At 47.0% G+C, this 13,413-nt stretch overlaps 1 protein-coding gene across 1 annotated transcript in view; it reads left to right on the plus strand.

Annotated features, from left to right (window-relative positions):
- RPTOR (regulatory associated protein of MTOR complex 1) overlaps positions 1–13,413 on the plus strand; it is a 237,071-nt gene that overhangs the window by 123,717 nt on the left and 99,941 nt on the right. The window contains exon 6 of the mRNA XM_066381484.1: positions 4,061–4,236. Coding sequence (XP_066237581.1) covers positions 4,061–4,236 — 176 coding nt within the window. The remainder of the gene's footprint in view (positions 1–4,060; positions 4,237–13,413) is intronic.

Consider the following 13,413-nt stretch of genomic DNA (forward strand, 5'->3'; position numbering starts at 1 on the left):
GAGGTAAGGCCATGGAGCCATCCTCAGCACCTGGGGCCAACTTGCTCAAACCATTCGAGCCATGGCTGCAGGAGAGGAAGAGAGATAGAGAAGGGGGAGAGGGAACATTGGAGAAGCAGGTGGTTGCTTCTCCTATGTGCCCTGACTGGGAATCAAACCTGGAACATCCACATGCCAGGCCGACATTTTACCACTGAGCCAATTGGTCAGGGCTTTGAGAGTGAATTCTAAAGAGAAATTGATGAGGTTGGTTTACCCATGACCTTCCTGTGTCCCCACTGCCATCCAATTATATCACAGTGTTTGGATTTTCTGTGTCTTATAACATTTGCAATTTTCTCTAGTAACTTGTTTCTTTTGCCGGTTTCGTCAACCGTCAGTACTATTTTCTGGTTTTTAGTTCCTGCTTCCCTGGACTTTCTTCTGCTTCTTGATCTTCCGAGCTTCACTACCATGTCACTTTTACGGTGACCTGCTCTCTAACCACAGTTACGCCTGGTGCTTTGTGTATGGGTGGATGTCAAGCACAGGCAGACATTAAACCTTGATCACCTGATCATAACCCCTTAGATCTTGTGCACTGAATATTTAAATAGGTGCTGGGATTTCCCTTTTTATAACATTTATTGTTTGTTTGGTTGAGTTGCCAGAAGATGTTCTCTTTTCTTTTTGAATTAGATCTGACACTTCCTGTGTCTAGATTTGCAGGGACAGCATCACATCTTAGAGTCACCCTTTCCTGAGGCCCCCTCCTCCCTGTTCACCTGAGTGCAGGGGGGTCGAGTCCTGTCACTCGAGGCTTTGGGAGACAGGGAAGTGATTCCTCTGCATAGGAAATGTAGGAGTCCTCATCACTGGTGGCGTAGACTGAAATCCCCGGCAAGCAAAGTCTGTCATCCATATGGCCAGCTTCCCTTGTTTGACTGAAGTTCTGCTCCTGTGAAGACCATGCCCGGAGCCCAAGGCTTCCTCCTCTGGTTCACAGCAATGTTTTACACCATTCAACAATTAATTGCATGTTGTTTTACAGGATCTCTTCTGTACATGCTGATGGCCATGATTTAAATCTGGTGGTGTGCACCTATCCGGGTCCTAATGGAGAGAGGTGCTCAGGAAACAGTTAACAAATTTGATCTGAGAAATAAACATGAACTGCTTTGACTCCTCTTCTTTAGATACATGATTCCCTGAATATGTTTGGTCTTTGCTTTGTATGAAATGTGAAAAGAAACAAAGAAAAAATTTACCCAGATCCCTGTTTATCATACACTGTTTGCAAACATCATAACATTGGGAGTCTCTCTAAAGCTCAGTCTCAGAGTTTAACCCTTTCTTCTAATTTAATCTCTTTTAAAATATTTAAGGAAGAGCTTAATACTCTGCAGCACAGGCCCTGGCTGGCACCCTGGGAGGTGGTGTGGGTGCCGGTTGGCTCAGACTGCTTGCTGTCTCAGGACTGGCCTGCAACTGCCAGGCTGGAGGCTGAAGCCAGAGGGCGCAGAGGCCATGCCAGGTGTTCTCTCGCAAGCAGTTCATGGTGGCTCTGGGCAGTGGCCTCAAGAAGCTGACTGAGCAGGGGCTACACCAGGGCAAGAGAGAGGGGACAGGCAGGGGCGTGGCTTTTCCTCATGAGGTCAGGAGCAGAGAAGATGAGCATGCTCTCCACTCCTCTTCAGCATCGCACAGTGAGACAGCCGGTGCTGTGAGGCCCCAGGAGGAACTCAGGGCTGGAGAAGAAAGTGCTCACCTATCTTTGAAGATGAAACAGTCATCGTGCTGAAAGGTCCATCACAAGGGTGTGACTGGTGGTCCCTGAGCCCAGCAGCAGAACAGCCCTCTCATGCATCACAGAGCACTCCTCAGGGAGCAGCACGTCCTGGCCGTGTGCAGACCTCAGAGCTTGTAAGGCATTGAAGTCACAGAGTCAGTTCTTTGACCATTGCACCAATTGGAGGTGAGAGCAGTCAGTGGAGAAATTTCAGGAAAAAATGAACAGAAGTCTCAAGGGACCAGCAAAAAAAGTGCACTGAACTGAATTAAAAAGAAAATATAACATGTCAATGTTTATGAGATGTAGCTAAAGCAATTAAAAGGGATATTGAAGTACTAAATGCTACACCAGGAAAGAGGAAGAGTCAGATTCATAATCTGGGTTCCTGCCTATCTCCGTCTATCCAGGCCGCTGTCAGAGGACAAGGGTCAGACTCAAAATCTGGGTTCCTGCCTGTGTTCATCTGTACAGGCCACTATCAGAGGACACTGCAGACTCTTGAATTTGTTTGTCACAGCTCTTCAGGCTTGGATGTCCAAAGTCAAGGTGCCGGCACGGTCTGGTGAGGACTTTCCTCAGCTTACAACTGAGCCTTCCCAGGGGAGGGACGGGCACTATCTGCTGCTTCCCTGAGGATGACAGTCCCATCATGTGGCTCCACCCTCATGACCTGAGTGCCTCCCTAAGGCCCCTCTCCTGACACCCTCACGTTTGGGGTTAGGATTCAGCATGAGCATTTGTAGGAGACAGACATTCAGGCCACAGCACCACCTCAAGGTACCAGAAAAGGAGAGCACAGTAAACCCAGAACAACCAGAAAAAAGAAAGTACTGATGGCAAGAGCAGGGATTATTGGAACTGATAACAGAATCTGTGGAAAAAAGTCAATGAAACGCCTGGTCTCAGGAATAGTAAAATGGATAAATGTGCAGAACTGACAAATGGAGCAGGGGAGAACCAGCCCGCAGCCTTTACAGGAACAAGGGACACGTGAACAGCCTCATGTGACACTAGAACAGACTTGGCTCCCTGAAGCCCCAAGTCCCAGTGCAGTTGAGGTGAAATAGGCAGCAGGCATTGTCCTGGTCCCCGAGGAGTCGCCTGTCATTTACAAGGGTCTGGACAGGAAACCCACTTCACTCAAGGTCTCTGTCTCCTTGTCCTGAAAGATCTTTAAAAATGGAAATGAAGCTTCCCTCATGGGGGGCAGTGTAAGCAATGACAGTGAATGTGAACCCACCAGAGAACCACTATGCACAGAGGGTTAGCAGGAGGAGCACGCTCTAAGACACACAGCGTTCTTGTCGGGTCGTGAATCCAATCTGTAGCCACCGTGGCGGGAACTGTGCCTTTCTGACTGAGTCCTTGTCACTGGGCAGGAACACTGGGCAGTGATGCTCATGGTACTCCACGCTGGGCGTGGGGTAGCAAGAAGTCCCACCCCCTCTGGCACATTTACTCAAGGAGTCACTTAAGTGACAGATGACTAGAGGCTGTAGAGTGGAGTCATCAGCACTCTAACTCTCCAGGTCCTGTTACCATGTGACTTGATAAATGAAGTCACATTAGGAGGAGGACATTTGTCATTAAATATCATTTTGCAAAGGTTGAGCTGGCGCTGTGTGCTGTCACCTCCCAGCCATGCCGGGCTGGATGGCACTGGGCCCAGTGGTGCACAGGTGTCGTTCCACACAGATGACAGCCAGCGTTGTTGAGGAGTGAGTGTGTGGGGCCTTATGCAGTCACTGGTCAGGGCACGTCTTTACTTTTTGTTGTCATAGTTACCGAGATCTTACACTCACGTCGTAATCCAGGGCAACTGAGGAACAGCACATGATTCTTTCCCCACAGCCTGTCCTCTCCCTGTTTGTTCACCGTCTTGCTGCTGCCCTGTTGCCCATCCAGTCTGCTCAGCCCCGGAAGGGCCTGGCCTCCCACCTTCCCCTCGCAGTCACCGCCTCCAGGAGACAGTGGAGTCAAGGCTGAATTTTGAAACAAACATTAAGACACTGTGAGAGTCCTGGCAAAAGATGTGTATGGATATGGGTACAGTCAGATAGTGAGGAGGGACCTCGGCACCGGGAACCCAATGTCCCAGACACCGGGCCTTGTGGTGTTGTCAGGAACCTGGGTAATGGCAGCCCATAATCCTTCTCTGTGGCCGCCTCTGTCCGAGGAACTGGTGGACACCCACAGTGACCTGAGGCCTCTCCCCCAGCATCCCGTTCCCAGCACTCTCTCCAGTTGGGCAGAGCTGCCGAGTGACTATTCCCTGATGCTCTCCCACAGGTCGCTGCCATCAACCCCAGCCACCCCCTGGCACAGATGCCACTGCCACCGTCCATGAAGAATTGCATCCAGCTGGCAGCCTGCGAGGCCAGCGAGCTGCTGCCCATGATCCCCGACTTGCCGGCTGACCTCTTCACATCCTGCCTCACCACCCCCATCAAGATCGCCCTGCGCTGGTAAGTGGCATCTGTGTGTCTGCCTTGTGACCCTCTGCCTGACATCCCATGGGGCTCCCAGCCTCACAGGTCCAAGGAATCTTCCCGGGTTTTGTGTGCCTGGGTCCCAGACTTGAACCCCGGATCCTGATAGCTGGCAGTGCTCTAAGATGTCGGGGCTCCTTGTCCTGATCTGTTGCACGTGCAGCCTACTGCTTACGTTCATGTAGCAGTGTGGGGGGTCATAGCTGGTACCAAGACTGGTCATCCCAGAAAGTGGACTTCCTTTTGAAAAAAATGAAAAACACATGAAAGAGAAGTCATTTAATTCCTTGCTTGAATTGAGGTATAATCTTACAATTTGTTGTAAGCAGTTAAAAAAAACACAACTTTTTTTTTTAAACCATTGTTCTTTTTGGCAATTGAGAGTTCTTGCAACTATGAGAGAAGGTGTGGGGTATTCTGAGACAGGAGACCCACATGTGAGACCCTCCGTCAACAGCAGGGCTCCTGGGGGGGGCATGTGTGCTTCCTCCCTCAGACCACCCTGCTGTTCCCTTCATACCCAGCTGCTGGCTGGGCAAGAACTTGGACTTGTTATTTTTCCTCTGTGGTGATGCTCCCTATTAGCCCCGTACCCGGTGAGGGCGAGCTGAACAGCTCCCCTTGGCCATTTGCTCCCCAGCCCCCAAATCCCAGGGCTGGGGCCTACCCACAGGGAGACACCTCTTTCAGTGTGACAATCCCTGAGAAGTATGAGAGGAGCTGCCTGGAGGGCTGGCCACAGGTGACGGACAGGGTCCCTGCCCCTCTGATCAGGGCGGCTTTCCTCTATTTTGACCCAATGTGCTGTCTCAGCACTCACCTAAAATCCTCTTTGCAATTAGGATGGAGTTATTTATTTATTTATTTTTAGGTGAAGAGGAGGGGAGATAGAGAGACAGACTCCCACACGTGCCCTGACTAGGATCCATCTGGCATCCCCTGTCTGGGACCACTACTCTGCCCATCTGGGGACTTGCTCACAACTGAGCTTTTTCAGCACCTGAGGTAGAGGCTTGAAGGAGCCATCAGCAGCACACAGGGCCTATGTATATACTTGAATCAGTTGAGCCATGGCTGCGTGAGGGGAAGAGAGAGAGAGAGAGAAGGTGGAGGGGGAGAGGTGGAGAAGAGATATCACTTCTGTGTGCCCTGACTGAGAATCGAACCCAAGACATCCACATGTTGGACTGATGTTCTACCACTGAGCCAACCAGCCAGGGCCATTTTTTTTAAAGCATTTAGAGGAAGCCCAGTGAAATATGGCCATCATGCAATGGACTTTGAAATCCATATGCCACTGTTGTGGGTGACGGTCATCAGCTGATAATAATCAAGCTGTGTCTGGGGGCAGGTCTCGTACTATAATCCACTTTTTGACTCCGGACACTGCCATGCCAAGGTGCCGAGTGAGGTTGAACTTGGCATTGTGCTGAGGTGCCCTGAGCCTTCAAATGGTAGTAAGCACTGCTAGGAGCTGAGCCCTCTCTGTCCCAGTGGAGTTAAACCACCAGCTCTTCTTGAATGGAGAAAGGAAGCATTTTGTTTTCAGGGTTAAGCTATGGGTTTTTCATTTTAATAATTTTTTTTAAAATTTTATTTATTTTTATTTTTTTACAGGGACAGAGAGAGAGTCAGGTAGAGGGATAGATAGGGACAGACAGACAGGAACGGAGAGAGATGAGAAGCATCAAATCAGTTTTTCGTTGCGACACCGTAGTTGTTCATTGATTGCTTTCTTATATGTGCCATGACCGCGGGCCTTCAGCAGACAGAGTAACCCTCCCGCTCGAGCCAGTGACCTTGGGTCCATGCTAGTGAGCTTTTTTGCTCAAGCCAGATGAGCCCATGCTCAAGCTGGCTATCCTGGGGTCTCGAACCTGGGTCCTTCCGCATCCCAGTCCGACGCTCTATCCACTGCGCCACTGCCTGGTCAGGCAGGTTTTTCATTTTAAAAAGTCATATAAATATGTTACTGCCTGGCTAGTGGCTTAGTGGATAGAGCATTGACCTGGGATGCTGTGGTCCCAGGTTCAAAACCCCGAGGTCGCTGGCTTGAATCACTAGCTTGAACAAGGGGTCACTGGCTTGGCTTGAGCCCCCCAGTCAAGTCATGTATGAGAAGCAATCAATGAATAACTAAGGTGCTGCAACTATGAGTTGATGCTTCTCAAGTCTCTCCCTTCCTGTCTCTGTCTCTCGCCTGTTAAAAAAAATTAAAAAGTCACGTTAATATGTTACTATTAAAAGTGGAACATACATTATTTGTAGAAAATTTACTAAGAAGCAGAAAATATTACCCCTGGTTAATGCTAATGTTTTGGAGTGCTGCCTGTCAGTCTTCTTCCTGTGCACATCCATTATTTCATAAATGTAATTAGCGTGGATTTACAATTTCACATACTTAATCCTTGGCATATAATAAATTTTGCCTAGACCATCAGAAACTCTTAGGAGGCATCATTTGCAAAAAATCGCAGAATGTCTCACTGTACTGATGTTCTGTGTTCTGTTTAACCAAAGGGCTTTAGGTTTTGGGGTTCAGGTATCTGAATGTCGGAGAGCTCAGAGTAGCGCTGGAATTGGGTTCTGCAGACTCCTTCTGTAAAGGACTGGACAGTGACTAGCTAAGGCTTGTGGGGAGGGGTCCCAGATCTGTGGTAGCACAAAAGAGCCATAGAAAGCATGAGAATAATTGACTTGAGTGGGGTTGTGTTCCAATAAAATTTTATTTACAAAAAATAGGCTTGGGCCACAGTTTGCCAATCCCAGCTTTAGGAAACAGAACCAGTATTTTAGCTGCACATGACTTGTTCCATTTACCTGCCAGTGGGTAAATAACCTAAAGCAGGGTTTGCTCAAGGAAGTTCACCCATCCCCCTCCTCATAACATAGATTGGAGGATGGCTTCTAACAGCGTGGCACCCTTTCTGCTGGGCACAGTTGCTGAAGAAGTTTGTGCTTTGTAAACAGCACAGCCTGCTTTGTGTACACAAAACACGAGTGCTCTTAAAGCAGGTGTGTTTATGAGTCTTACTTGATGGTGCACTAGTTCCTGGAAAACACTGTGTTCTGGTTTTCTTTTTTTTTTTCATTTTTGCCTCAATCTGTCTAATTTTCAGGAACTGATACTTTCAGTAATTCTGAAACAAGCAAATGCATTACTCTTCATATAACCAAGTACCTTGCTCACCATAAATATCAATATAGTGTAAGAATGAAAAATATATTTTTCCCTTTGGCTTTTTCTCTGTCTTTGATCGAGTGGCAGAACACTATTTTAAATTTATCATGGGGCACTGTGTGCTACTGAAAATAACTCTGGTTCCCATGTGACTGGGAGCTGTATAAACATGCCGTGGTGCTCTGAGTCGCGGTCATGTCTGTCGATGAAGATGGTAGGCATTGAGGACTGAACAGGTCAGGAAACCATGTCCTTTCTTTCAGTTAAATTGAGGAATTTCAAGGAGTTTAAATGTTCATGACCTAATATGGCTGTGTCCTAGTCAGTGTGTAAAGCGATGCCTGGATTTAGCCGACGAAGGTGGCAGCTGCATTGATGCCCACCGAGCAGGGGTGTGGACCTGGTAATGTGCTGGTGTGTGGGTCTGACATTTGGTTTGTGGATTTTCTTGAAGACTTGGCCAAGAAACTCTGAGAATGAGCTTGGGGGAACATAAATTCTTGCTGGTCTTTCGATAACAGGAATGAATCACTGTTCTCTCTTGGGTTCTCTGGGATGCACTGCCTTTGCTGTGGGACAGACGTCCTGCTTGCCTACTCAGTGCCTGATGTGAACTTGTCTGCTTCTTTAGAAGTACCAGACAGGTGACTGCCTGGCTTGTGTGTGAGAACAGAGTGGTGCGGGCCTCTTAGGTGGAGGCTGGCAGGCATGCCAGCGAATTAAGTTGTCCTGCATTCACTCTGTGGTGACGGCACATGTGTGTCTTGGGCCTCCAGAGAGGTGGGCTTCCTGTGGGATGTAAATGGTTTCTTCTTGAGAGGGCTTCTCAGTGCAGCCCTGGCCATTCTCGGCCCAAGGTGCCTTCAGGGTAATTTCAGAGCCTGCCAGGTTGTGTGACCGATCCTGTGCCCACCTTGAGGAAAGCACTTTTTCTCCACAAACTACACGGTGTGCATTCACTGCCCCAGTCTCCTGACGTGCACTCAGTTAAGATGAATGTCACAATGCACAGAGCTCCTTTAACAGCGCTGACACAGGAAAACCTGATTTATGCTGCCAAGACAGAGGGCTGGAGCTGGCGGGAAGGTGTAGGCTGCTGCCTTCCTGCCCTAGTCTCAGGGTGCCACTGGGTACAGAAGATTGATGGGTCCTATGATGAGTCCCCTTAACAGCGAAGTCAGAAATGGTGTGGAGCCCTTGGGGATGGCTGAGGCTCCTGGGGCAGAGGGCAGGGAGGGAGATGGGGGCAGTGAGGACCAGAGGGGAGGGGCAGGCTGAGAGTGGCCTGGATCAGGAAGATGGACTGTGGGAAGGAAGGAAAAAGGTCCTTTATGGAACAGCCTGCCCTTCAGAGCAGAGGCAGCATGCAGCTCAGCAAGGACAGCAGGCACACTCAGGGACGAACACGTGCCGTGGATGGGAAGAACTCAGTGAGGACAGCGGGCTCATTCAGGGGCAAGCATGTGCCGCGGACAGGAAGAACTCAGGACAGCAGGTGCACTCAGGGACGAGAACCTGCTGTGAATGCAAAGAACAGCTGCAGGTGTGCGGTATGGAGACCACAGTGGGTGGAGAGGCTCTCACAGGTGGATGGGATACTGTGGTGCAGGTACTGTCAGGAGACAGCATGGAGCTGGGTGAGAAAGACCAGAAAGATAGTTAAGGTTTGACTCAGATGGCTATGATGTTTATCATGAAAAATAAGTGTCCATATAGCTTTCAGGTACTGGAGGCAACCACTAAAAGAATGAAAATAGAATGTATCATTTTCACACAGGAGAAAAATTTCTTCTCTCCAAGGGAAGGAAGAAAAAGAAAGAAGAAAGGGTGGTAAATAGACAATGTCAACTCCAATGGCCAGGATGAATTTTGAAATAAAAGTGATTCCATAACAAGTGGTGAACAAAGTCCGTCTCTCAAGGTGGTGGGTCTCATGTTGGTATCAGTCACTGTGACCCAGGAGTCTCCTGTCCGCGGGATGCACGTTTCAAACAGTGTGTGAAAGGTTGAATATCAGGATGAAAGAGGAAGAATATGAACCAAAAAAAGCCAAACTTACAATTTCAATGAGTGAAAGCAGAATCTGAGGTACAAAATATTGTAAGGGACACAGAAAAATGTTGTATCGTGGGGGGGAAATAAAAGGCAGATGAGAAAGATGAGAAGTAGTTAAACCAGGCCTGTAGGTACTAAGACACTACGTCGGTGAGAAGTGAGCTCAGCAGCAGAGTCTGATAACAGGGCTGGTTAGCAGGGTCTCGGAGGCAACCAGGATGTGTACCCCGCACACTCAGGTGCACATGTGGACCAGTCACAAGAGTAGACCAGCCTGGCTGCAGAAGGGGTGCTCGTGGCCTGTGGGACGGGACCACTGGCAGCCCGCTTCAGGATGAGGGCACAAAGGGTGCCTGGGCTGATGCTGGCAGAGGCAGGATTCAGACCCTGAACCCTGGCCCCATGGTGACACTCGGAGCCGATGTTGTGTCTGCCTGCATGATGACAGGCTGGCTGCTTTCCTTTGCTGTGACTCTCTCCCTGGTGCTCCTGTCCGGCCCTTACTCCTCTTCTCCCCCTTTGGTGGAGTTGTGGAAGGAGCTGAGACCCACGTGTACATGCAAGCAGAAGTCATGGGCACTGACTTAAGCTGGTAAGGCGATGCCATGCTCTCAGTGAATGTGCGTAGTGGCATAGTGGGGAATGCCACAATGCTATCCTGCTGTGGCTAGGAGTGAGGCAGAGGCTCTCTGCGGCATTGCTGCAGTATCGGAGGCTCTGGCCGCTGGGGAGACAAGAAGAGTAAGTAACTAGTATACAGTTTGCACCTGTCTGTGCGCAGGGTGTGTCACCTGTCACCCCACAGCGCTTCAGTGAAACATGTCTACATGTGAGCACAGCCAGGATGTAGCCTCGCCCTGTGGTGGAGAGCACTGTCGGGGGCTGCTCATCTCTCAGCCGCCGCACTCCTCGTGAGATAACTGGGAGTCACAGGCAAGACAGCGTGTTGACCACAGGTCTGGAATTTAGGAACTGGATCTACAGGTGCCAACAGTAATTGATCTCAACATCATCATGGTGTTTATAGATTTTCATCAGAAACTATCTAAAACCCGTGGCTTTTTCTCAGACCAGAGAAAGAGAAGCACACTAAACTTTTAGTAGAAGACAGGAAATAACAGAGAAGAACAAAAAATAAGCAATGGAGAAGGTACCAGAAAATCTGGAAAACCCATGAAAACTAGGTGATAGTGTTTGGAAGTTCAATGAAATTAACCCTTTGAGTAGTTTGAATGTTCATGTACAACCTTGTGCCTCCTGACCATCCAGAGTATGACCAGACATTCTTTAAGAATATAAAAAAGGATGAATGCATCTCAAGACATACTACAATCATGTTAGCTCAAATATGACGTGACAAAAGAGAGGTCAACATGCTAACTACAATTCATGAGGGACTTGATGATTGAAACTGGCAAAAATGATTACACTACTGGGCAAAGCATTACCAAGCCACTAAGTGTGGTTAGGTATAATGAGAATATGGGTTTGATTGACAAGGCTGATATGCAAGTAAGTTTCACAGGAAATGTAAGAAAAACCGTGAAATGGTGTATAAAACTTTTTTTTCATGAAATTACATTGCTGTTTTGAACTCATACATTGTGTATCAGAAGAAGACTGGAGGAAGACCACAGTATACAACTTCAGACTGAAGCTCATTGACCAGCTTTTGGAGTTTATGAAAGAGAGGAAATCACCCAGAGGAGGCCAGCATCTCTGTAGGAGACAGCCTTTGTCTTTCAGGGCGTCACTTCCCAAAGCCAGTCCCTGCTCCGTATGTCAGCACACTACAAGGAGGGAGCGTGAACGGAGGCACACAGGGTGATGTGCACTGAACGTAACAAACCACTTTGCTGCATCCATGTGTTGAGGAATACCACAGTTTGAAAAATTTTTAAATGTAAAGAATAAATAAAAATACCTATAAATTGTCCTAAGAATATCATCATATGTGAGTACATATTTGAGATTCTGCTAATAACAATATTTACAGATGAGAAGTACGTGAGAATTGCATGAGATAACAAAAATTTTTATTTTAAAAATCTGTAAGGCGACATTGAAAAAAGGCAAATTATGCTCTTGTTTCCATAAATTGGTTACCAAACAAACATGATTTTAAGTTAATACAACTGTAACTGTAACTGATTTCATTTTTTGAAAAAAAAACACCTCACTCCTGGGGATCAGTGAGCATGAAAAAACTCACTGCTTAGAGGGGTAAACTCTGGCTGAAATGGTCAAGACAAACGGAGACATAGGTTACTGCCTCGGAAAGGAAACAGCATCGCTTGTAGACCCAGGGAGTCCCTCCAGGGGTGAGGCACCGTGAGCCAGTAAGTCCTGATCATTAGATTCATGGGTGAATTCTGTGAGAAACGCTGATGACCAACTGGACACAAGAAGAGCAGGGAACTGTCCTAGAAGGAGATGCAGTGCTAGTGAGGAGCCTCCCAGGGAAGACGCCAGGCCCAGACAACTTCACTGATGAGCTCTAAGATTTAAGAAAGAGGTAATGCCAATCCTTATGCAAGCTCACTCAGAAAACAGAGCTGGAGGAGCATTTCCTGTCTTATCCTAGGAGGCTAACTTTACTCTGGAAATCAAAGTCAGACAAAGACTGCAAGAAAAAGAAAAGGAAGAAGCTACAGATCAAGATCTCTTGTGAACACATATAAAAACTCTTAACAAAATATCAGCAGATGAAGCTCAGCAGTGTAGAGAATGGATGGAGTGCTATGGTCAAGGAAGGTTTATCTCAGGAGCACAATATTTGTTTAACATGTAGAAATCAGTAAGTGTAATCCATTATATTGGCAGTTTAAATAAAGGGGGGGGGGAAGTACGGTATCTCAACAGATGCATAAAAAACATTTGACAAAAGTCAGCACCAGTTCATGACACCGATTCAGCAAACTAGGAAGAGACCAGTCTCCAGCTCACAGAGTCATCTGAGAAAACCTACAGCTCGCATGGTGAAGACAAAACGTTTCCTCCAGAGGATTGGGCGCAAGGCAAAGAAAGACGTTCGTTCCCTCTCACCTTTCCTGTCTATTACTGTGCTGGAAGTCTGTGCACTAAAGCTGGGGAAAAGGAAAGCCAGCACATTGATAAAGAAGCAAAACTTCACAGACAACATGGTTATATATATGAAAAAGCATGATAAGTCTACCAAAAATCACTGGAACTAATAATGCATTTTAGCAGGGATCCAGGACGTCACATCAGTATCCCAAAATCAGTTGTGTGTTTCTGTGTAGTAGTAACAAATAGTTAGAAATTGAAAAATTTGAAGCATACTATTTGTTATGGTGTCAAGCTTCTGAAATACTTGGGGATGAATGTGACAACATGTATGCAAGACCTGTGTGCACATATTATAAAACACGGCACAGAGAAATTAGACCTACATAAATGGGAAATTAGACTGGGCTTATGGAGCAAAGACTCAGATTTTTTCATGCTAACTACCTGAGCTAATCTGCACACTCAGTCCAATCTCAGTCAAAATCTCATCATTACTGAAATTGAGAGATTGATTTTTAAACTTATATAGAAGTACAAAGGGTCTAGCTGAAACAATTTTGAGAAAGAGGCACATGATTTATTTTGAGGTTTAATATAAGACTGCAATTATTAAGACTGGGTTCTGAGCACAAGGAGAGCCAAACATCAATCAAACATAATACAGAGTGTGGAAATGTTCTCATGTGTATATGATCAGTGGATTTTGGACACAGCTACCAGGTAATTCAATGGTGAAGGGATTGTCTTTTCAACAAAAGGTGTTGGAACAACTGCTCTTCATTCTGGAAAAGCAAAATAAAACCCCAACCCTTATATTATATAAAACAGAAACATTAATTTCTGATCTTGAACATATACAGATAAAACTATAAAACAAAAGATGAAAA

This window comes from Saccopteryx leptura, chromosome 4 (genome assembly GCF_036850995.1).
Source record: "Saccopteryx leptura isolate mSacLep1 chromosome 4, mSacLep1_pri_phased_curated, whole genome shotgun sequence".
Taxonomy (NCBI): domain Eukaryota; kingdom Metazoa; phylum Chordata; class Mammalia; order Chiroptera; family Emballonuridae; genus Saccopteryx; species Saccopteryx leptura.